Source organism: Hordeum vulgare, chromosome 1H, assembly GCF_904849725.1.
Source record: "Hordeum vulgare subsp. vulgare chromosome 1H, MorexV3_pseudomolecules_assembly, whole genome shotgun sequence".
Taxonomy (NCBI): domain Eukaryota; kingdom Viridiplantae; phylum Streptophyta; class Magnoliopsida; order Poales; family Poaceae; genus Hordeum; species Hordeum vulgare.
The window spans coordinates 360,333,865-360,357,376 of NC_058518.1; the positions used below are offsets into that span (position 1 = coordinate 360,333,865).

The window sequence follows — 23,512 nt, forward strand, 5'->3', positions numbered from 1 at the left end:
CATCACAAGCATACCCTGCAAAAACAAGTTAGACGTCCTCTAATTTTGTTGTTGCATGTTTTACGTGGTGACCATGGGTATCTAGTAGGATCGCATCTTACTTACGCAAACACCACAACGGAGATATATGAGTTGCTATTTAACCTCATCCAAGGACCTCCTCGGTCAAATCCGATTCAACTAAAGTTGGAGAAACCGACACTTGCCAGTCATCTTTGAGCAACGGGGTTACTCGTAGCGATGAAACCAGTCTCTCGTAAGCGTACGAGTAATGTCGGTCCAAGCCGCTTCAATCCAACAATACCGCGGAATCAAGAAAAGACTAAGGAGGGCAGCAAAACGCACATCACCGCCCACAAAAACTTTTGTGTTCTACTCGAGAAGACATCTACGCATGAACCTAGCTCATGATTCCACTGTTGGGGAACGTCGCATGGGAAACAAAAAATTTCCTACGCGCACGAAGACCTATCATGGTGATGTCCATCTACGAGAGGGGATGAGTGATCTACGTACCCTTGTAGATCGTACAGCAGAAGCGTTAGTGAACGCGGTTGATGTAGTGGAACGTCCTCACGTCCCTCGATCCGCCCCGCGAACAATCCCGCGTTCAGTCCCACGACCTAGTACCGAACGGACGGCACCTCCGCGTTCAGCACACGTACAGCTCGACGATGATCTCGGCCTTCTTGATCCAGCAAGAGAGACGGAGAGGTAGAAGAGTTCTCCGGCAGCGTGACGGCGCTCTGGAGGTTGGTGATGACCTTGTCTCAGCAGGGCTCCGCCTGAGCTCCGCAGAAACGCGATCTAGAGGAAAAACCGTGGAGGTATGTGGTCGGGCTGCCGTGGAAAAGTCGTCTCAAATCAGCCCTAAAACCTCCGTATATATAGGTGGGAGGGAGGGGACCTTGCCTTGGGGCTCAAGGAGCCCCAAGGGGGTTGGCCGAGTCCAAGGGGGAAGGCTCCCCCCCCCCAAACCGAGTTGGACTTGGTTTGGTGGGTGGGAGTCCTTCCTTCCCTTCCCACCTCCTCTTTTTTTTTCTCTTTGATTTTCTTTCCTAGGCGCATAGGGCCATTTTGGGCTGTCCCACCAGCCCACTAAGGGCTGGTGTGCCACCCTTAAGGCCTATGGGCTTCCCCGTGGTGGGTTGCCCCCCCCCCCCCCCCGGTGAACTCCCGGAACCCATTCGTCATTCCCGGTACATTCCCGGTAACTCCGAAAACCTTCGGTAATCAAATGAGGTCATCCTATATATCAATCTTCGTTTCCGGACCATTCCGGAAACCCTCATGACGTCCGTGATCTCATCCGGGACTCCGAACAACATTCGGTAACCAACCATATAACTCAAATACGCATAAAACAACGTCGAACCTTAAGTGTGCAGACCCTGCGGGTTCGAGAACTATGTAGACATGACCCGAGAGACTCCTCGGTCAATATCCAATAGCGGGACCTGGATGCCCATATTGGATCCTACATATTCTACGAAGATCTTATCGTTTGAACCTCAGTGCCAAGGATTCATATAATCCCGTATGTCATTCCCTTTGTCCTTCGGTATGTTACTTGCCCGAGATTCGATCGTCAGTATCCGCATACCTATTTCAATCTCGTTTACTGGCAAGTCTCTTTACTCGTTCCGTAATACAAGATCCCGCAACTTACACTAAGTCACATTGCTTGCAAGGCTTGCGTGTGTGATGTTGTATTACCGAGTGGGCCCCGAGATACCTCTCCGTCACACGGAGTGACAAATCCCAGTCTTGATCCATACTAACTCAACTAACACCTTCGGAGATACCTGTAGAGCATCTTTATAGTCACCCAGTTACGTTGCGACGTTTGATACACACAAAGCATTCCTCCGGTGTCAGTGAGTTATATGATCTCATGGTCATAGGAATAAATACTTGACACGCAGAAAACAGTAGCAACAAAATGACACGATCAACATGCTACGTCTATTAGTTTGGGTCTAGTCCATCACGTGATTCTCCTAATGACGTGATCCAGTTATCAAGCAACAACACTTTGTTCATAATCAGAAGACACTCACTATCTTTGATCAACTGGCTAGCCAACTAGAGGCTTGCTAGGGACGGTGTTTTGTCTATGTATCCACACATGTAAATGAGTCTTCATTCAATACAATTATAGCATGGATAATAAACGATTATCTTGATACAGGAATTATAATAATAACTATATTTATTATTTCCTCTAGGGCATAATTCCAACAGTAATACTACCCGCGAAGACTATTGCGATCCCCTATACTTATGGGTTATCAAGAATATTTTCTGACGCCATTGTCAGGGAGCAAAGATCTATTTATTGTGTTCACTTGAGGATATCCAACTACCACTATGAAGAATCTTAAAGATACTAGAACTAAGATCATACCCTCTAAGACGAGGGGAGGTAAGTAATTTCCATCTAGCTCTGCTTTTGATTCACCTACTGCTTTGAATCAACTTATGACACCAACACTTGCTGCTCGTTCTGATGTGTCGCATTTACTTGATGATGATACTTATGAAATTCATAAAACTTATGATGATGATACTGCTATTCTTGACAAAAATAAATTTGTTCCACTTGGTGAATTGCTTGATGCTCATATTGCTCGAAACTTAGAAACTGAAAATGTTAAAACTGAAGAAGATTATGATACACCTATTTTGCCTAGCTCTCCTAATAGATATGGATTGTGTGATGTACCTGAGGGTTATGTTATTTATGGGAAGATAGCTAGAGACTTCTTGATTTTAATGATAGAGATGATTTGAAGAAACTACTATGCAAAATGAGAGAAAAAACTATCATGGAGAAATTGAAACATGATCCTAAATTTGCTACTTCCCCTATATGTGTTATTGATAAGGATTATGAGTTCTCTATTGATCCTGAGTTAATCGTCATAGTAGAATCTGATCCTTTTCATGGATATGAAACTGAAACTGTTGTGGGAAACCTCACTAAATTGAATTATATTGCCACCTTATTTGTTCATGAGCAAAAGATGCGCTACTATTATATTCTTAAGCTTTTTTTCCTTTCTCGCTAAAAGGAGATCCTAAGAATGGTTCCTCACTCTTTCTCGTGGTTGTGCGTCTAGCCCCAAAGATATTATATATTACGTATCTGGAAAATATTTTCTTGCTCATAAGAAACAAGCTGATTTACAGGAAATATTTAACTTTGTGAAAATTAAAGAAGAGAATCTCCCTCAAGCTTGGGGGGATTCCCCAGCTATTAAGATCTTTGCCTTATCACCCTCTTTAGAAAAATTAAATACTTGATATCTTTTATAATGGACTAACCAATGCTTCGAGGCACGACCTAGATAGTTGTGTTGGTTGTGTTTTTAGGGAGCGGACTATTGGACAAGCTGGAGAATTATTGAATAATATATTGCAAAATGCTAATAATTGTACACTTTGTGAACCACTGCTAGAACCTATTGAAAAGAAGAGAGGCATTCTATTCCCCAGTCTAGAAGATATGCAAGAAGCTGGAAGATCTATGAAAGAAAGTGGTATTAAAACTGAAGATGTCAAGAATTTACCACCTATCGAAGAAATAAATGGACTTCATACCCCGACACAGGTAGTATAGGTAAATTCTCTCCGTAGATTTTATATAAGTGATATACTTTATACTAAAACTCCTAGTCAATGCATGGATGAATTTGATAATTACGTTGTTAAGGAAGAGCACTTTAATAATTATGTTAAAGAGCAATTACAATGTTTTGCTATGATGATAGATCGCTTGGGTGACTTGATGTTTAGAATTTATAATGATCTTAAAGGTCTAGGTAAACATGCTTCCATGGTTCATAACCAACTAGACCAAGTTGCTAAGTCGCAAAACTATTTTCTTGCCGAAATAAATGAAAACATGAATGACAATGTTGTTAGAGTAATGACTAGAGGAGGTAGAATGACTCGGGAACCTCTTTATCCTGAAGGTCATCCTAAAAGAATTGAACAAGACTCTCGGGTTCTTAATGATGATGCACCTAGTCCTAAAAAGAAAAAGAAAGAAAAAAAAAGTTATAGGACTTTGTATTTTTCTAGTGAACCTGTTAAAGAAAACATGTTGAGTAACATGATGATGTTTCTATTTCAGATGATGAGACACAATATGGTAGTGAATATGCACCTAGTGATAATGATAATGGCGATGTTCACATAGATGCTCAACCAGATAATAATAAAGAACCTGAGAATGATGTGGACATAGAACCTGCTGAAGATCTTGATAACCCACATCCTAAAATAAATGTTATGAGAAGAAATACTTTGTTGCTAGAAAACATGGTAAGGAAAGAGAGCCATGGGTTCAAAAACCCATGTCACTCCCTCGTAAGCCTTCTAACAGTAAAGACGAGGAGGAGTTTGAGTGCTTTGCTTAAATGATTACACTTGTCTTTTTGCGCACTTGCTTGGCTGATATTTTGAAAATGCCTCTATATGCTAAGTATATGAAGGACATCATTACCAACAAAAGAAAGGTACCTGAAACTAAAATTTCTACCATGCTTGCTAATTATTCTTTTCATGGTGGAGTGCCTAAGAAGTTGGGAGATCCGGGTAATACCCACAATACCTTGCTCCATTAAACGAAATTATGTTAAAACTGCTTTATGTGATTTAGGAGATGGTGTTAGTGTTATGAATTTCTCTATATATAAAAGAATTGATTTGAATAAGATTATATCTACTAAGATATATTTGCAAATGGCTCACAAATCCACTACTATACATATTGGGATTTGTGAGAACGTTCCTATTGTGGTTGCATATGTTACTATCTTAACAAACTTTGTTATTCTTGAGATGCCTAAGGACGACAACATGTCAATTATCCTTGGTAGACCCTTTTTAAATATTGCATGGGTTTTAGTGATTGCAACAAAAGCAAGGTTACTTTTCATGTCAGTGGCAAGCAACATACGGTGCATTTTTTGAAGAAACAAGCTTCGGTAAATAATATTAATGTCATTGAGCCAATTGCCACAATCATTTTTAGAGGGCTCAAATTTCCTCTTCCTACTGCCAAGAAGAAATATGATATTCTTATTGTTGGGGATATGCAAATCCCCATTGAGGTAACTTAGTGTTATACGACAATCTTTGGTTTCATCTCAATCGAAAACAGTTATTAATAAGACTTGATCAACCTTATTAATGGATCTTTTTGAAAGACACGTGGTTGATGAATTTAGTAAGCACAAATTTTTGTACCATTACTTCGCTCTCTATTTATTCTTAGTTAAGTAAAATAGAATGCCATGATTATCCTGTTTTTTGAGTTTCCCGTGCGGTAAAAATGACCCCAAAAAATTCTCATAATGCCACAAAATTTTAACATGATTTTTTCTCGAATATTTAAAAAACAATTGGTGTTGAAAACACATGAGGGAGGTGCACCTATGGGCCACAAGCCAACAAGGCATGTCCTGATAGCTTGTGGGGCCAATAGGGCCCCCTCCTTTATCTATTCAGCCCATGTCTTCTCCTACCTCCAGCAAAAATTCATAGTCATTCTCTCTCTCTCTTGTTATTGCTCCCAGACCTGAGATTTCCGATCTCTTTGCTCGGAACTTCGTTTTCGAAACTGTTTTGAGGGATTGTCCTTGAAATTTACTTATAGGAAAATGAACTTACTTCGGAGGGGCTCTTCAAGGCGAAGTTCCAAAGGAGTTGTTGGGAGGGCCCATGACCAAGACATCAACATCTTTTGCAACACAGAGGTTAGGCCATTTTGAATGGACACATATACCTTTCATGAGCGAAGCAAGATTCCACCAAGAGTTTATGAAATTTGTTGCAAATGTCTGGCTAGCCAACTTACTCACAGATGATTGTGATCAATATTATGTCCTTACAAATTCCTTTGTGCAAAATTTCTACTTCATAAATATGCCTGATGCTCCCATGGTGCTTTGATTTATATGCAAAACATTATGAATTATCACTCTATGATTTCTGCAAAATATGCTTCATTCCCTCTAACACGGGAACACGTGAGACTAAACCGGAGGAGTTCGAGGCCTTCCTCCTTACTTTAACCGTGGAAGAAACTAGTGGCATATCAAACGCCAGGGCCACCAATTTACATTTTCCTTCTGTGCACTACTTTGCTTCATTCATAGGGAAATGTTTAACTGCTATGAGTCAAGGTGGCGGTCTGAGTGCCCCCACCCTTGCTATTCTTCGTCTCACACTATATGGCGATAACACTTAAACATTAGGAGCTATTGTCGCACGTCGATTGCATGTTAACCATAGCAAGGGCAAGATTCATGGTGGTATTTATGCCACTCGCTTAGCAAAACATTCTAATGTCCACATACTTCCCACTGATTACTTGTTGTCTAAGGTTTATCTTGATCATCAGTCTATGTTAGATCACCAGTTCATTGATTAGCTTAAGCCTCCGCACCAGATCTGTTATAACCTAGTACAGAGCGAGAATACTTGTGATGTTATTTTGTTGCTGCACCTTCCTTGTTTGACTATAATGGCAGGTACGGATATACCATCATGCCATCATATATAATTAACTACCGGAATGAGTTGTGTGAGATAGAGGCTATCGCCTAAGCATGGGATACTCAAGTGCCTCAGCCAAACTACTTCCGAGGACCCAATGGCTACTTCGTGTGGTGATTACCAAGCTAGGCCTAAAGCCTAAGCTTGGGGGAGTACGTAATTCTCATCGACATTATATTCATATTCACACACTTAATATTAATTGTCAGTGTTCATCCTTTTTCATTGTATATCCATGTTAGCTTTAATTTTCACTTTTTCTTGTGTGTTTGAAAAACTTAGAAAACCCAAAAATATTTCTTGCTTATTTTCAGTTTTTCTTTCTTGTTTAGTTAGTTTGCAGTGCTAAAATAAAACCAAGAGATTTCCTTTGCATGTTGGGAGCTTTCTCGTGTAAATATTTTTCTTGTATTTGATTTTTTTCCTTTGTTTATTTGTTTCCTTCTTTAAAAAACACCAAAAATATTTCAGTGTGTTTCTCCGATTTTTCTTCTCCTTTTGATTGAGTTAGTGAAAGGAGAAGACTACGATGAAAATGTTGAGTGACTCTCGTATGTACTAATGTTGATCTAATGAAGAGTCAATATTTACCGTGTCTTCTCCTTTGCATAAACTGTTTCACAGATTCCAGCTCAATCCATGGCACACTTTCACTATTATTATTATTGCATCATCCGGTTATGCAATTGAAAGGCAATAATGACGATATTTGATGAAGTGATCGTGGTAACGAAAGCTGGTATGAACTCTTCTTGTTCTCCGTTGTTGTAAATGTTTATCTCATTCGATCTTGATTCAGTATATCATGAGTAAACATGTTTATGATGACAATTAGATATTATAGTTGCTCATGCCATGCTTAAATAGTTAGGGGTGGATAATATTTTATCTTATGTATCAACATGCATTAAAATGGTTATGATGTGGTATGGTAGTATGGTATTTCCCTATGAGTAATTCGAGCGGCTTGGCTTGGCCCATGTGCAAACATGTAGTTGATTCAAAACCAATGCAACCTTCATGATATTTCAATTTAGAGTTTTCATATCCTACTCATGCTAATGTTTAATGTTAATAATTCGCAATGCATGATTATGACTATTTTCACTCTCTAGCTCGTCGCTTCTCAATCTATTGCTAGCCTTCACCTCTACTAAGCGGGAATATTGCTTGTGCATCCAAGCTCCTAACCCCAAGTTGTTCCACATGAATCCATCATACCTACCTATATGCGGTATTACCATGTCGTTCCAAGTACATTTGCACGTGCCACCTCTAAACATTCAAATAAATATATGTTTTGTGTGCTCGTACCACTTGTACCACTCGTGGAGCGATGGGGCGATCGGTATCTTCCATGCTAAGCGGGTTATTCTCAAGATGGGTGTTTATTTGCATGTCATTGCACGAGAGGGGCGGGTAAAAAGGATGCACAATCCTGCATAATCAAAAATAAATCAAACAAAACTCCTCGGACAGTTGATATGTTGGCACACACCCGTGGATTCAGTCAGCCATGGTTTGTGTATACATGGCGGATAGGAGTAAACTTTATATTTCTTCTTAGGAACCGCCAAGAATGTGTTTAACATGGAAGATATTAAAAAACTCAGTCGTGACGTTGACACAAAAAGCACATCAGTCAAAATTACAATTTTGTCTCTATTTTAAACCTTGAGCGATGGCACCTGTGCAAAACAATGCTTCACTCTAGGAAGGGCCTTTCTATCTATTTTCATGTTGTTTTATTTTATTTGAGTCATCACCCCCTTACTAAATCACCAGACCTGAGAGCACTATTGTCATTCTTATGCATTGAGTATAGTTAATGTTGGATGTGAGCATGACTGCATCTTTTCTACTTTGAATTACAATGTTTAGTCGCTGCTTGCATCTGAGAGGTGTTGTGCATTTATGTTTTGCATTCTGAAAAAGGGCTAGCGAGATACCGTATCATCATATTATATCATGATTGTTTTGACAAATTGTTGGCATGTGAGATATTTTATTATTGCTCGCTAGTTGGTTATGTATTGTCATGAATGAATATGATGTCTAGTTGTTATCATGGATGTGATTATTTATGATTTATGCTCAAAACTTGAACACTAGCTAAGCATATCTATAGCAACGAGAACAAAAGAGTTTGTAAAAGTTTTCTTTACCACTTTAAGTTTATCGACTGAATTGCTTGAGGACAAGCAATGAGTTAAGCTTGGGGAGTTGATATGTCTCAAACGTATCTACATTTACAAACACTTTTGCACTTGTTTTGGACTCTAATTTGCATGATTTGAATGAAACTAACCTGGATGGACACTATTTTCAATAGAACTACCTTGGTGTTATTTTTGTGCAGAAATAAAAGTTTTCGGAATTGGACGAAACTTTTTGTGGATTTTTTCTGGAATATATGAAGAATTATGGAGCGAAGACCTGTCCGGGGGGTATGTGGGCCACAACCCAACGGGACATGCCCACCCCCCGCAACACACCTTGTTAGCTTGTGGGGCCCATGTGGCTCCCCCGACCCAAATTCCGGTCCTATAAGTTCACAATTATGGAGAAAACAATCAAAGAGAAGTTTTCATTGCGTTTTACGAGACCGAGCTGTCGCCACCTCCTATTTTTCCCCGGGAGGGCTCATCTTGAGTCCGTTTGGGGCTCCGGGGAGGGGGGTTCGTCGTCGTCGTCATCATCAACACCTCTCCATCAATAATTCCATGATGCTCACCATCCGGAGTGAGTAATTCCTTTGCAGGCTTGTTGAACGATGATGGTATTGGATGATATTGATCATGTAATTGAGTTATTTTGATAGGGCTTGATCCCTAGTATCCATTATATTCTAAGATTGATGTTACTACGACTTTTCTATGCTTAATGCTTGTCACTAAGGCCCGAGTGTCATTGTTTCAGATCTGAGCCTATTATGTTTTCCCTGAATATGAAACTGTTTATATTATATCTTGCAAGTTGTATGCACCTATTACATTTTATGATCCGCAACCGCCAATGTGGCAATAATTGGGATTCTTTCCGATGATTGTCGTAGCTTGAGGAGATCATGTATTCACCATGTGTTAATGCTTTGTTTCGGTTCTCTATTAAAAGGAGGCCTTAATATCTCTTAGTTTCTATACCCCCGAGGGTAGGACAAAATATGCCATGCAAGTTCTTATCGCAAGCACGTATGACTATATACGAAATACATGCCTACATTATATTAATGAATTAGAGCTAGTTTTGTGTTGCTCTAGTGTATAACTATTACATGATTGATGTCATCTAAATCATTACCCATCACTGGTCCACATGCATATGCTTTTCATATACTGAACCTTGCTAAGTTACTATTGTTGTTGCTACTGTTACAATCACTACAAAATTGTTGTCGTTACCGTTACTACTGCTATTTTTCTGTGCTACTAAAATCTTTGTTGCGGAGAGATATCCCAGATGTGGTTGAATTGACAACTCAGCTGCTAAGACCAATAAATACACTTTGGCTTCCCTTGTGTCGAATTAATAAGTCAAGGTGTAATACTACCCGCAAGGACTGTCGTGACCCCCTATACTCGTGGGTTATGAGGGTGGGAATGACCTGCAATGGTGCGTAAGCACGGTCAGATGTGGCAATCGCTAACAAGAAACAATATTTGAGAGCAATTCAGCCAATTGGTTATGGCGACAACGATGATGTTTCACCTCGATTTCGGCTAAGTCAACGGTCAGTGAAGAGCTCAAACTCTAGCAGAAGAGCGGCGAGGGCCGAGGGAGGCCAAGAGCTAGTGGCTGGGGCGGTAGACAGTTGCTTGGAGGTACGCCAGCCAAGCGGCAAAGGTGCGTGGCGAGGCGTGAGAGGAGCCATAAATTTTACTCCGCGCGCTCGCGATTGAGAATATTCAAGCACCGCATAGGAGACACAGTAAAACATATATTCCACTATTCGGCTTAGGGGGTCAGCTAGGTATAGGTTAGATTTTACTTCTGTGTAGCTTTTTAGTGGATCGGCTAGAGTTTCTCAAACCCAACCTAATAATATCTCTAGCAGATCCGGCAGTCGGTCGTCTCGCAAAACTCATTTACGTTATCCTAAAAACGATTTTTGCAAGAGGCATAGCCAGAATAGATCCGTAACTGACACCGCATATTTAAATTTGTTATTCACCCTTTAAACATAGATCACGGAGTTCAAACATAGCACAAGCGAGTTCATCATACTACACACCATAATACAAACGAAATTAAACAATTCTACTAATAAACGGAAAGCACAATAGCAAACCGCATCTACTCGTAGTCGTCATCCCGTCTTTGCTCTCGTCGCTCTCGCGTGGCGGGGGCTCGTTGCCATGGAGGGTGTGGTACATGAGGGTGTCGGCGAGGGTCTGTGCAAGATGGAACTCCTCCAAGAGCCCCGGGGCGCGTGCGGTCGCTACTTGATCTCTTGCGACGACAGCGGTCTTTGCCTCCCATCAAGCCTTCTTCACGTCTCGGTGTCGGTTGAGCGCCGGATCAAAGATCCGCCCGAGGCGACGGGAGTTCTCCCACGTCAACGCTCCGCGTCGCGACGGTGCACCTGCTCCTTGTGTCATTCCGGCACCAAAGGGCAGAGGGAAGAGCTTCCAACCTCATCGTCGTTGCGCCGCTTGAGGCAGTCAAACCCCCGCGCGCGTCGAAAAACCCGTGGCCGCCACAACCGGCACCCACTTACACCACCTCCGACAGCTTCCGATGGTTAAACACGGCACAAATCGACATTAGAGATCTAAGAATTTCTCGTTGGAGGAGATGTTTCGCGACAGAGCTTGATGTAGGAAACGAGACGCGAACCCTAAATCAGCCCGGATCCGGCATATATACCAGAATCATGGGCAATTTACAGGTCAGGCCTTTTTTGACGGATCTGCTCGGGCCGTATTTTTGGATCATCACATAAAATGACCGAAAAAACGCACCTGATTGAAGTTATATGGGATGTTCCAGAGATGCTGTGACCTAACTGCAACCCGCTCACATGGTCGTTGGGGCCCATGTAAAAGTAGACGGCCCAGATCACCCCTTGGGAATCCGGTACCACCCCCCAACACCAGTGAGCTCAGCATCTCCACCTCCTCGTCCTCCTCACCCCCCTCGTCTCCGGCTCCGACTTCGGCCAGAGGAAGGAAGGCAGGCAAGGGCGGGGACGATCGAGCCTTCCCCGAACCCCGCGCGCATCCCATAACCTTCCACTAGCCGTTCCATTCTCATCCTCTTCGGCGGCCGACCAGCCGGCCAGATTCTCCTGATCCAGGGTTATGGGTCAGGCCTTCCGCAAGCTCTTCGATGCCTTCTTCGGCAACAAGGAGATGCGGGTGCGCCCTCTTTTCTTCTCTGTTCTCCTAATTAGTTTGTTGGGCGGATGGATCGATCGACCGACTTGTATCGTCGTACGGGCATGTAGTATTGCAGTAAGATGTATCCGTTCCCTGATCCACTCCTCCTTTGATTTAGTTTCGTATGATTCGATATGATTTGATTTTTTCATCCTGAATACATACAACTGAGGAGCTAGCAGATTTTACATATCAAAACCATGTGATGGTGCTCGCTTTACTTACTAGCTGCTTTTTTGCCATCTTAGTTGCTTCTTGTATATCATCCATGTATCATCAGAGATACTCAGAGGGCACGAAGATCCAAGTTGATTCGTTGTGCTCCTTATATTCTAATGGAACGGCCTGTTGCCTTATGCTAGGTGGTGATGCTTGGGTTGGATGCAGCCGGTAAAACCACCATACTCTACAAGCTACACATTGGCGAAGTACTCTCCACCGTTCCCACTATTGGTACAACATACGTGCCTGCCTATCTCTAACTTATTAACTAATGTTTGGGTTCATGAACTGTACTTTCATCCAGCTCAACGCGACGGCCCTTAAACTACTTTGCTAATAAATCCGTTCGTGTGACGCTCTGTTTTGTGTTGCAGGCTTCAATGTTGAGAAGGTTCAGTACAAGAATGTAGTGTTCACTGTGTGGGACGTGGGTGGCCAGGAGAAATTGAGGCCCTTGTGGAGGCACTACTTCAACAACACAGATGCTCTGGTCATTACTCTTATTCCATATGCTTGCATGTTGTTTCGTTGTATTTTATGTAGCAATTCAGCATAGGAACATATGATTACAAAAGCTATGAAAATACTCCTCTGGTTAGTTGTTTCATTCTTTATTTGCTTCTCTTTTGTGCCCGTCTAATTTATGAACAAGTTCAGTAGTAGTCACCAGGAAAGATGGTCAATTAACTTATCTATGGATATTAAGTATTGAGCTCATTCCACTTTGCGTATGTTAGTGCTCTTAACTGCTGAACCACCAAAAACAGAAATGGTAGAATTGTTAACCAAACAGGGTAAGTGTCTGGATGTTGGTACACATCTCCCTACCTAGCCCAGGACCTTCATCTTCATGCATCATGCTAGAATTCACTTTTGGTTTATTGATGAGGCATTGTGATTTGTTGTATGACACTGTTTTCTTGATATATAAGCTTTCGCCGTTGCTTTTGTTAACTTGCAGATCTATGTGGTCGATTCCCTCGACAGGGATAGAATTGGAAGAGCCAGGGCTGAATTTCAGGTTTATGGCATTTCTTATCGAGAACCGTTCCTGTTTCTGTGGTAATATCTTTTGTGATATGTGTTCTAACTTACTGTAATCTGATATCTCTTGCAGGCCATAATCAATGACCCGTTTATGCTCAACAGTGTATTATTGGTGTTTGCTAACAAGCAAGACATGGTATGCTTGTCATGGTTTCTTTTGTACCGCGTGTATAGTGTACTTATTCAAGATGGTGTGGTTTGTGTAGAATACTACTACATTATAATTCTCTACCTTTAATACACTTCGTTCGGACCTGCTTCCTGTGTGCATATCTAAAGAGTTTGCAGATTGTAGGGGATTTACATTGTTTACATATATGGACATGCTGCATTTATGTGTGGCTGAAGTAGCTTTGCTGATATTTTCAGTTTCATTATGACAAGAGTTTATTTTGGCATAGATAACGTGGTTTATTTCACTGTTTGTATGCTTAAACATATAGTGTATGTATGTCTTGTGGATGCAGAGGGGAGCAATGACTCCGATGGAAGTATGCGAGGGTCTTGGTCTGTACGACCTGAACAATCGTATCTGGCATATCCAAGGTACCTGTGCTCTTAAAGGCGATGGCCTGTATGAAGGCTTGGACTGGCTAGCGACGACCCTGGATGAAATGCGAGCTACAGGGCGGTTAGCTTCGACATCGGCGTAAAGAGTAACAGGGAAGGACCGTCTGTGTTTCTTGGCCCCTCATTTTTCCTTTTTGTGTCTGCCCTGTGGCCGCTTTTTGATGTGTTCGACAGATTTGTTGTAGTATGAATGATTCACAAGAGGAGATGCGTTTTCTGAAGAGGGGGTCATCCTCTTAGTTGGAGGCGCATATATATTCTGTTCTACTCTAGGATTGTGGGATGTAAATACTGATGTTTCTACTGATGGCATGACACGCTTAATATTTGTGGTTTAGTCTGAAGAAATCACAGTATTTACTCTACTTTCTTCATTTGTTGGGAATGACTAGCTAGAATGCCAAGGCTAAAATAGGAACAATATGGGATGCTTTTCTTGGATTGTTGGTGTTGTGGACGTGGTGGTGTTAGCTGCTTCAAATCCATGTGGAAGAAGCTGAAGCAAAGGGCCTGTGTTGTAGGGGGTTGAAAATTATGAGTGATATTTCTCGGGCTCCTACTATTCTGGAGTCGGGTAATGTTGTTGCTGGAGTTAGCAGATACAAAGAGATGTACTCCCTCGGTACCACAATACTTATTGTTAGAGAGAACTGGTGTAGTTCTCCCAACAACAAGTATTTAGAAACAGAGGAAGTATTTAGAAAAGTTGCGGAGAATATCTTAACAAATCAAACCCTTAAAGAACCAAGATGATTTTCTTATCAGAAAGATAGGAAGGGAGTGCAATACTGTAGCTCATCGTCTAGCTTTGCTAGCTAGAAATCAGGGTGTAAATTTGTACTTAACCTGTGCGCGAGTTTTTGTATCTGACAATATAAAAATGCCATAAAAACGGCAACGTTAATTGATGAACGTCCGTTGAGAAGGAACTCCCAGCAAACGCAATCACAGCCATTTGATCAAGATCAAACAGTGGTAAAAAAAAATGCCTTCACTACCTAAAATTGTCATGCTAATCTTGAAGAAACTGCCATAAAAATCGTTGGCAATTGCCATGTACCCCAGCGAATGTTCCAACTTATTATGTTTTCCGCATCTACGGCCGGACCCTTTAAATGACCCTTCATATAGACACGTCCGTTTAGTGATCGGATAGAAGAGAGAAGGAAAAAAGTGACCCAACCAGACCATTCATATCGTCCCTATATATCCGGACTGTCCGTAAACCCTCATATCCATCTCAAATATGAAGAGGATATGAGGACTCACGGACACATCCGGTCAGTCCATCACATTGGACGCGACCCTACCCGGACCACTTTTTTTTCTTTATTTATTTTTTCTTTCTCTCTCTTTCTCTTCATCAATCACCTGTAAGTGATTGGACATACGAAAAGGAAAATGAGGAGTGTAACTTCGTGGATGGAATAGAGGACGCAATGATCGGGCGCGTTTACAGTCGTTTAGAGCATCTCCAACAGCCACGCCAAACTAGCGCCGCGCCGCAAAAGTGGGTGTTTTAGCGCGCGTGCAACCGGTATTGTTGCTCCAGCGGGCGCGTAAAAACAGCGCGCGCGGCATATGTAGTTCAGCGCGCTGGCCGAAATGCAATCGCGCGCCGCTTATTTGCTGTGCCCTCTCCCGCGCGCTGGACTCTCGTGCGCTCGCTCTCCCACTTCCACCCCCATCCAGCCGCGCCGCCGCCCGCGCCCCCCGGCGACAGTTCAGACGCTTTCCCGGCCTATCCCCGCGCCGCCGCGCTTCCGACAAAGAGCATGATTTCTGCGTTCGACATTGTATTGTTTATGAACTATTTGTTGTGTTTATTACAGTATTTGTTGTACTGAACGATAAACTATTTGTTTGGGTTGTAATGATAACAAAATAGAACTATTTATTGTTGATTTATTTTGTTTAGTTTGATCATTTTTGCTTCTATTTGAAATGTATATGTGGTTTCTGCGTGCCGCGCGTTGTATTTTTGTGCGCTGCATTTTATTGGAGCCAGCGCTGACGGCCGCGCTAAACCAGTCGAAGCGCGTGCGACAAACTAGTTTTTTGCACGGGGCGCGGAGAGCGACCGTTGGAGATGCTTTTAATGGTCTGAATTTGCAAGTCGCTGAAGATGTTCCGTGTTACACCCCTAGGGCACTAAATAATTAATTGGAGACTGGTAACAAGTAAGCCAAGATAGGCCCCGTCCATAGCCGACTGAGGAAGGAGGATAAGGTAAGGTAAAGGAGGCAGACAAAGCGAGCGAGACGAGAGCGTAGCAGTCAGCGTGAGAGAGAGATGGCAGCAGGAACGGCCGGGGCGGCAGCGGGGGCGGGATGCCATCTCGCCCGCCTCCCCCACGTTCCCATGTCGGTCAGCATGCCCGCGGCCGGCGCTGCCGCTAGCAGCAGGAGGAGGAGGTGCGGGCTAGCGGCGGCGGTGGCGGTGTCAGCGGCAGCAGCAGCGACCGACGGGCGGGTGCTGGGCCGGCGCCCCGTGGAGGACGTGTACAAGGTGCGCGTGGTGCGCGGCGCGGCGGCGCAGGAGCGGGTGGAGGCGCTGCGGGCGATGGAGACGTGGTCGACGTGGCGCACGGGGGGCCGCTGCCGCCTGGCCTGGGACTGGCAGGTGGACCAGCTGGTGTACATCGTCGCCGGCGAGGTCCGCGTGCTCCCCGCCGGGGCCACCACCGGCGAGGAGTACATGCACTTCGTCGCCGGCGACCTGGTCAGGTACCCCAAGTGGCTGGAGGCGGACCTCCACTTCGACGGGCCCTACGAGGAGCGCTACCGCTTCCTCGCCTACGGCGACGACAACTGAGCCGCGGCGCCCCCTCCCTCCTGGATCAACTAGTTCGCTGCCTGTATCGTCGTCAGTAGCCTAGCTAGCTCATTGGTCCTTTTAGTTTGCTGAAGCTTTCGTTTGGGTTCTAGCCGTATATTTTTCCTTTCGTTTGCTTTAGTTCTAGCTCATAATCATAGTTGCATCGTTTATGAGGAAAGGTACAATTTCATTTAGAAACCATTCGAAAGTTGGAGAAAATATGAGCAATCTTATTTGCTTCTCTATTGCTCCTACAATGCTTGAGCCTAGAAATAGAAAAGTCACAAACAAAATGATAACCGTCGCCCGTCCCCGCAGATTGTCCTTCATTCTTCAAATGGTGTCAATGACTTACAAATTGACGATTATTGGGGACCGGCGGATGCAAGGGAGGGCTGGGCTCTGGGCAACGCGAATTGGAGAGCGGTACAGTAGGACTCAGCATGGACAGCGGGAGTGGTGGCCGCCATTGCGGCGCTGTGGCCTTGTGGGGCAAGTTGCGCGACGGGCAACAAGGGTCTTGTGTGTGCTCCACTCCCATGGGGAAAAGCGTTGCTAGTTCTTGAGTGACCTAAAATGTCGTACTTTTTTTAGAGAGGGAGTAGTACACATCAGCTTTAGAAATGGTGGTTTTCTGATTATTTTTTTATCAGAGATGATGGTTCCCGGAAACCAAATTAGTTCACAAACCCCGTCCGCTTTGCATCCCAAAGGCCTTGTTCGGTTAATCCCTCCCAGGAGGATGCAAAGGCCTTGTTCTGTTAATCCCTCCCAAGAGGGGATTTAGGTGGAATTTAATTTGTAGGGGATTTAATCCCTCTCAATCTTCTTCAAACCCCTTTAAATCTGAAGGAACCGAACAAGGCCTAAATGCAGGTGAGGAGGAGAGTAAATTACAGATAAACATTTTCGCTTGGCTAGCTATTCAGTACAGGATCTGGTCGTCAGATCACTTCAAGATGACATGGCTTCCTGCAATCTCTTTCTGCAAGATGAGGAAACCACGGGTCATAGCTCCACAGGTTTGCTTCAGAACAGAAAACTTCTTCCCCGCTCCAAGCCCTGTTGACAGACTTAGAACCCTGGTGGCTGCACGCTAGAAACCTGATTCCCAAGTGCAGCAAGAGGGAGTTTGACATACTGGTTATCTTATTAATCGCTTGGAGCGTAAGGAAGCGGCACGGTGCCCAGTTTTCGAAAATCTAGCGCTCCAGGCGAAGGAGCCTGAATTGGCCAATCTCAATTTTCTGAATTTCAACTCTGGAAGTTTGCAAAGGAGATGGATAGTGATAGCTTAGAGTTGGAGTCTGTTTGCTCTAGTCTAACTAGGCCAAGTTCTTGTAAGTTTCTTGCCATCTTACTATATAGTCCTACTCTCCTTCCAGACACATGTCCTGGTCATACTTCCTAATTCTACCCAACCAGCAGAAATCAAACTAACATTTACTACAATAGGATCAACAGCATGGCCACCTTCTGCCGAGGACTTCCAATCAATAGATCATACCATGAAGTAACATAGCAAGCAATGGCAAGGAGAATATAACCACATGTAATGTTAATTGCATGAACGAGAAGAAACATTCACCCCAATATTCAAATACTATATGCTTATCAAGGTGCCCAGATGGGGCGGCTACAAAAGTAACGGAACAGAGAATCATAAGAAAGAATAATTCAAGGCTGGATTTATTTGATTGCCACTTTCAGGCCATGATCAATTGTAATTTGCTCCTTGCCTCCTGCTATTCTGCGTTCCTCTTCCACCACCGGAGTTTGAATTACGGTTGCTTCTTCCTCTTCTCTCGGTCCATCCACCATTAGGCCGAGAGGAACCACCTGTATTATTACTATGATGATGAGGACCAGCACTGGTGTCACGGTAAGATGCACCGCTGCTGTCCTCGATCCGCAAGCTACTCTCCAACACCATGTCAACCATGTGATCGTTGAAATGATCTGCGGATGTCATTCCTCTTGCTCTCCCGCGCTGACGCCGACCACCGCGGTAACCAAAATCTGGCTCCTGATGGGTTGTGTTGTCAAAGAATGTATCCATAATGTCATCAGAAAAAACACTATGATGACCATGTCGCCGGGAAGAGCCAATCGCGGCTTCAGCGGCGTCGGCAGATCTAAAAATTGGGAGTCGCGTAAAATCAGAGCCATATACCTCATCAAAGCTGTGGTGGAGGTAGGGATCAGTGTAGTCATCATAATCTTGCTCGATGTCGACATGGTCATCGGGTATGAAACTCAACACAGCATCTCTCAGCCTGTGAATTCCAAAGCCAAGACGAATCTCCTGGAGATCAAAGGGGTCGTCGTCTTCATGGTCGCCCAGCATAGTCCAGTTTGCAGCAGAAGCCTGCTGCAGCTGCTGCTGTCTGGAGCTTTCAACTCTGGCCCCAGTGGGCCTTGGCGGTGCGGCTTGAACAGACGCTGCAGAGCCGCCACGTCCATAGATGGGTATAATGGCATCGTCAGCAACCTGGCCCTTGCAGACAGGGCACTCACGATGGTTGGAGTGGACATGGAGCCACTGATAGAGGCACTCCCAGCAGAAGAGATGGCCGCACTTGGTGACGACGGGGTCGTCAGCCATGTCAAAGCAGACATTGCACTCAAAGTTGGCAGCATTCCGCCTGGCCTTGTCGTCCGGTTCGTTGGCATTGGGTGTGGAGGTAGGAGACAGCTTGTGGTCCGTGAAGGTGGGGCGAGCCTGTGGTGGACGAGTTGGCCGCGGGCGCCGGGCGGAAGTGGAGGAGCCTCCCTGCACTTGTTGTCGATCCAGCTCCTCCGCTGGTGAGTGACGCGACTGCTGCGAGGAGCGGTCATTGTCGTTGACAGGACGGTAGCGATGCTGCTGCTGGTGGTGCTGTTGTTGATGTTGCTGGTGGTGCTGTTGTTGATGTTGCTGGTGGTCGTGCTGTTGTTGCTGCTGGTGGTGTTGCTGTTGTTGCTGCTGGTGGTGTTGCTGCGGCTGAGGCTGCGGCGGCTGCGGCCTTCTCTCTCTCCACCTGGTGTTCATGTTATTGCCGTTGGCGCCGCCGCGGTTTGCGAAGCCGCCGCCGCCGCCGCCTCGCCCTCGGCTGCCGCCGGAATCAGTCCAGCCGGCCATGAGGATTGGTCCGGAATAGCCCTAAAAGATCCGATATCTTGCGTGGTGAGAAACGAATCGAACAAGGGTTCGGAACAACTCGCGGAAAGGGGATCGGGGGGCGATGCGAACCTGAGGGTCGCCGGAAGCGCTTATCAATAGATCGAATCCACGGAGAAGCAGCGGGTGGAACAAGAACCTTCGCCGCCGCCGCCGCCGCCGCCTCCTCCTACTAATACTAATCCTGGGGCCGGCTGCTCCGGCACCGCCTCCGCCTCCGTCTCCGTCTCCCACGGGGAAGGGGTGTAGAGATGTCTGCGCATTGGATTGGAATTCGATTTGATTTGGTTCCGCTTTCTTCTCCAGAAAGCGATTCCGACAGCAGCACCGCACGACAAGCCTTGGGCTTCGTTGGGCTATCCTGGCCCCTTTTCTGTCTCCTTCTCGGTTGAATTTTGCAGAGGCCCAGAGTGTTTTGTTGTTTTGTTTTATTTTAATAACTTTTGGAACCCTTTATTTTAAGGAAAACTCTATCGTTCAACCGGCGGATCTGTGCGATCCATCCACCACCTGCTCGTCAGATCCCGCCATCGCAATCGTCTTGACTTTTTTCTGAAACTGGGAGCGTTGTTTCCGCAATTGGAGCGTTGTTTCGGAAAACTACCCAGTCCATGTCTCCGCCTCCGCCTCGGCCCGACAACCCTCGCCGCCGCCGGCCTGCTACGGCTCGCCGCCCTCCGCCGTCGGCCTCCGGCGTCGGCCTGCCCGCGGCCTCGCGTGCCCTCCGTCGCCGCCCCTGCATCGGCTCCGCCTCGGCTCCGGCGACCTCGCCCGCCGCCTGCTTGTTGCCGCTCAGCCTCGCCGGAGCTGCCGCCGTTGCCATGGCCTTCCCCGCCCTGCTCCCGGCCCCGACGGCGAGCTCCCGCGACCACGGGGCAGCCGCCTCGCCTCACGCGGCGAGGGCCAGCCGCCGTCGCCCACACCGCCGGAGTGCTGCGGCGTCCCAGCCCGCTCTCGGCTCCGCCGTAGCCCCTCGGCCACGCCGGCGAGCTCCCGCAACCAGGGGGCTAGACGCCTCGCCGCCCGTCGCCCCGCACCGCCGTAGCGCGGCCCCATCCCAGCCCGCTGCAAAAAATTCCTGAAACATGACCTTTGTTGCAAAAAATTCTTCCGCAACAGCACCCATGTTTTGCGGAAAGACGAACATTTTTTTTCCTGAAACAAGCAATTGTTTCTGAAACTCGACCGTTGTTTCAGGATTTAATGGATCCAAAGTTTATTTTTTACAACAAAGCGATTGTTTCTGGAACTCGAACGTCGTTTCAGGAATTAAATCAGGAGCGGATCGGACGGCTATGGGCGAGATCGAACGGCTGTGGAGGTGATGGATTTTTAGTAAATATCCACCGGTGGATTGGTAGCAGCCCCCTTATTTTAAACATAATACAAATGCAGATGGTCACATATTCTCACCCCTATGAACGCATCTAAGCACATCCTACCCCTGTGAGCGTCTCCGAGATAGTGAGATGACACATCTAAAAAACATCTTGAGGTTCACGAAGTCACTCTAGGCGGCTTCGTAGTTAAGGGGAACGTCTTCTCTTTTTGAACAAACACCGCAACCCTAAAATACAAGTACAACACATAAGTCGATGAATACTGTTAAATCATGGAAGGTGCCTCACTAGTAGTGACATGTAAGCCTCTGTTTGAAACAAAGGGGTTGTAGAGGAATTTTAGGCCCCGTATGGAACAAGTGATGGCGGCATCGCTGACTTTTCAATCAAAATAGGTTTGCATCAATGTTCAGTCCTGAGACCTTATCTTTTTTGCTTTGGTGATGGATGATGTCATGATGGATATACAAGGACAAACCTTATCACATGGTGTATGTTTTTTGTGGATGATGTGATGTTATCGTCAGACGGGGTTAGTAGAAAGTTAGAGCTATAAAGATAAACCTTTTGATATTTGGGGTGAATGTTGCAGAAGACGATGATATCGATAAAAAAGTGAGCCATCGAATCAAAGTTGGATGGATGAAGTGGCACCAAGCTTCTCGCATCCTCCATGACAAGAGAGTGCTACAAAAGGTGAAAGGCATGTTTTATAGGACGATGATCCGACCTACGGTGTTGAGCATTCACCAACTAAAAGGTGTCATGCCCAACAGTCAAGATGCACATATTAAGATGTATATGTGGCCACATAAGAAAGGACCGGCTCCGGAATAATGGTATACATGATCGAGTTAGTAGCACCGACTGAATAGAAGCTCGTTCATTATGATCTAAGATGATTTAGGCATATACAACGAGGGTCCCAAAAGCGTCAGGCTGACAGTTAAAATGTATTGATAATATTAAAAGAGGTGACAATATTTGACATGAAAGAGTCCATAATGAGAGATGTAAATGATTGAAATATCGCCAAAGAACTAGCCATGGATATGGGCGCGTGAAGATTAGCTATTCATGTACCAGAATCATGAGTTGATTTTGAGATATTGTGTGTTTCAACTTTAGCCTAGCCAAACTTTTTCACGACTCGATGGCTTTATTGTTGTTGTTATTGCTTTTGTTGTATGTATGCAATATTTTTTAGGAATGGAATGAAGAAAAATACCACATCGCCCTTAGGTTGCTAGATTGGCTTCCAGAATTCCTATACAAACCCTTCATTTTCATTATGCTTGAGAGAACTACAAGCATTTGCTCAAACATTCTGTTTTCTTTGTCCTGGGTATTTCTTGCAAAATTTATGTGAAGCATCCAACGACTATCCTATGAGATTTATGCATTTCTGATTCCTGTAAGAATCTACAAGACTTGATGTCTAACTCATGTAAATTTCCTATTCATGTGGCTTTCCTATCATGGGTTACAAATTGGCCCTTAAACCCATGGTATAATTTCAAATGAGCTTACAACGTGTTTGGTTGGGGATAATTACAGCTAGAGAATGATAATTTAGGGGATCAATATTCAGATCCATTGTATGGTTAGGAGGGGTATGGCAGTTGAGCAAAAATTAATTCGAATGACCTACGACATCATGCTCCATGAAGAGGAGCCGTGTCAGCTTCAAGAAGATGTGTTGGACTCAAGTGTAAATTGGATAAGTTAGAGACTTACAATCTAGGAAATCGAAGCGTCACAATCAAAATCGCCAAGTTGTCTCAAATACATTCCACTAACACCTTTGAGTGGAAAATGACCGGTTTGAATAGATTGTTATTTCTATATTCTTTTATTATTTCATACTACTTTTATATTATTATTGCATAGCTTTCTTTTTTTTACTAACCTATTAATTCAATGTCCACATCTAGTTGTTGTTTTCTTCTATTTTTTAGAGTTCCGAGAAGAAGAAGAAACGGTTTTTGGATCAAAACAAATCAAATAAAAATATGTTTGTAACTTTCAACCATATGAAGTTTCAGAAAACACGGGAGCCACGAGAGGGGATCTCGTAGGGTCCATGTGGCCTGGCTCGCGGCCAAGGGGTGGGTCACAAGAGTTATAATATATCAAAATTTGACAAATATCGTCTAGTTTAGTGTTAATTTTGTATATTTTTTTAAGATTCATTTAAAGTGGGATGGACATCTGATATATGCTGTTAAATGGCCTGTACCACTATCTTTGTCCATGGACACATCCAGACATGTTCGCGGACTTTTGATAAGGCCCGATTTGGTGACCCACCTGGAGTTACCGTTAGTAAGTGAAGAGATAACTATTCTCAAAAGGATAAAAGAACCAAAGAGATGACAAGGGCGGGTGAGAGTTGGAAGAGATGTTTAAGT

At 44.5% G+C, this 23,512-nt stretch overlaps 3 protein-coding genes across 3 annotated transcripts; 2 read left to right on the forward strand and 1 right to left on the reverse strand.

The window, feature by feature from the left end:
- Positions 1 to 11,639: 11,639 nt before the first annotated feature.
- LOC123437081 (ADP-ribosylation factor-like) lies at positions 11,640 to 14,149 on the forward strand. The gene is made up of 6 exons (XM_045115683.1): positions 11,640 to 11,924; positions 12,308 to 12,398; positions 12,542 to 12,657; positions 13,129 to 13,188; positions 13,285 to 13,350; positions 13,682 to 14,149. The coding sequence occupies exons 1-6, from the start codon at positions 11,868 to 11,870 to the stop codon at positions 13,865 to 13,867; spliced, it is 576 nt and encodes a 191-aa protein (XP_044971618.1). The 5' UTR covers positions 11,640 to 11,867; the 3' UTR covers positions 13,868 to 14,149.
- Positions 14,150 to 15,959: 1,810 nt separating this feature from the next.
- LOC123411014 lies at positions 15,960 to 16,846 on the forward strand. The gene has a single exon (XM_045103932.1). It carries the CDS (start codon positions 16,077 to 16,079, stop codon positions 16,596 to 16,598), a length of 522 nt encoding a protein of 173 aa, XP_044959867.1. The 5' UTR covers positions 15,960 to 16,076; the 3' UTR covers positions 16,599 to 16,846.
- A 1,298-nt stretch (positions 16,847 to 18,144) lies between these two features.
- LOC123437098 lies at positions 18,145 to 20,044 on the reverse strand. The gene is made up of 2 exons (XM_045115684.1): positions 19,834 to 20,044; positions 18,145 to 19,743 (listed from the first exon to the last, which is right to left on the reverse strand). The coding sequence occupies exon 2, from the start codon at positions 19,720 to 19,722 to the stop codon at positions 18,319 to 18,321; it is 1,404 nt and encodes a 467-aa protein (XP_044971619.1). The 5' UTR covers positions 19,723 to 19,743; positions 19,834 to 20,044; the 3' UTR covers positions 18,145 to 18,318.
- Between the last annotated feature and the right edge of the window lie 3,468 nt (positions 20,045 to 23,512).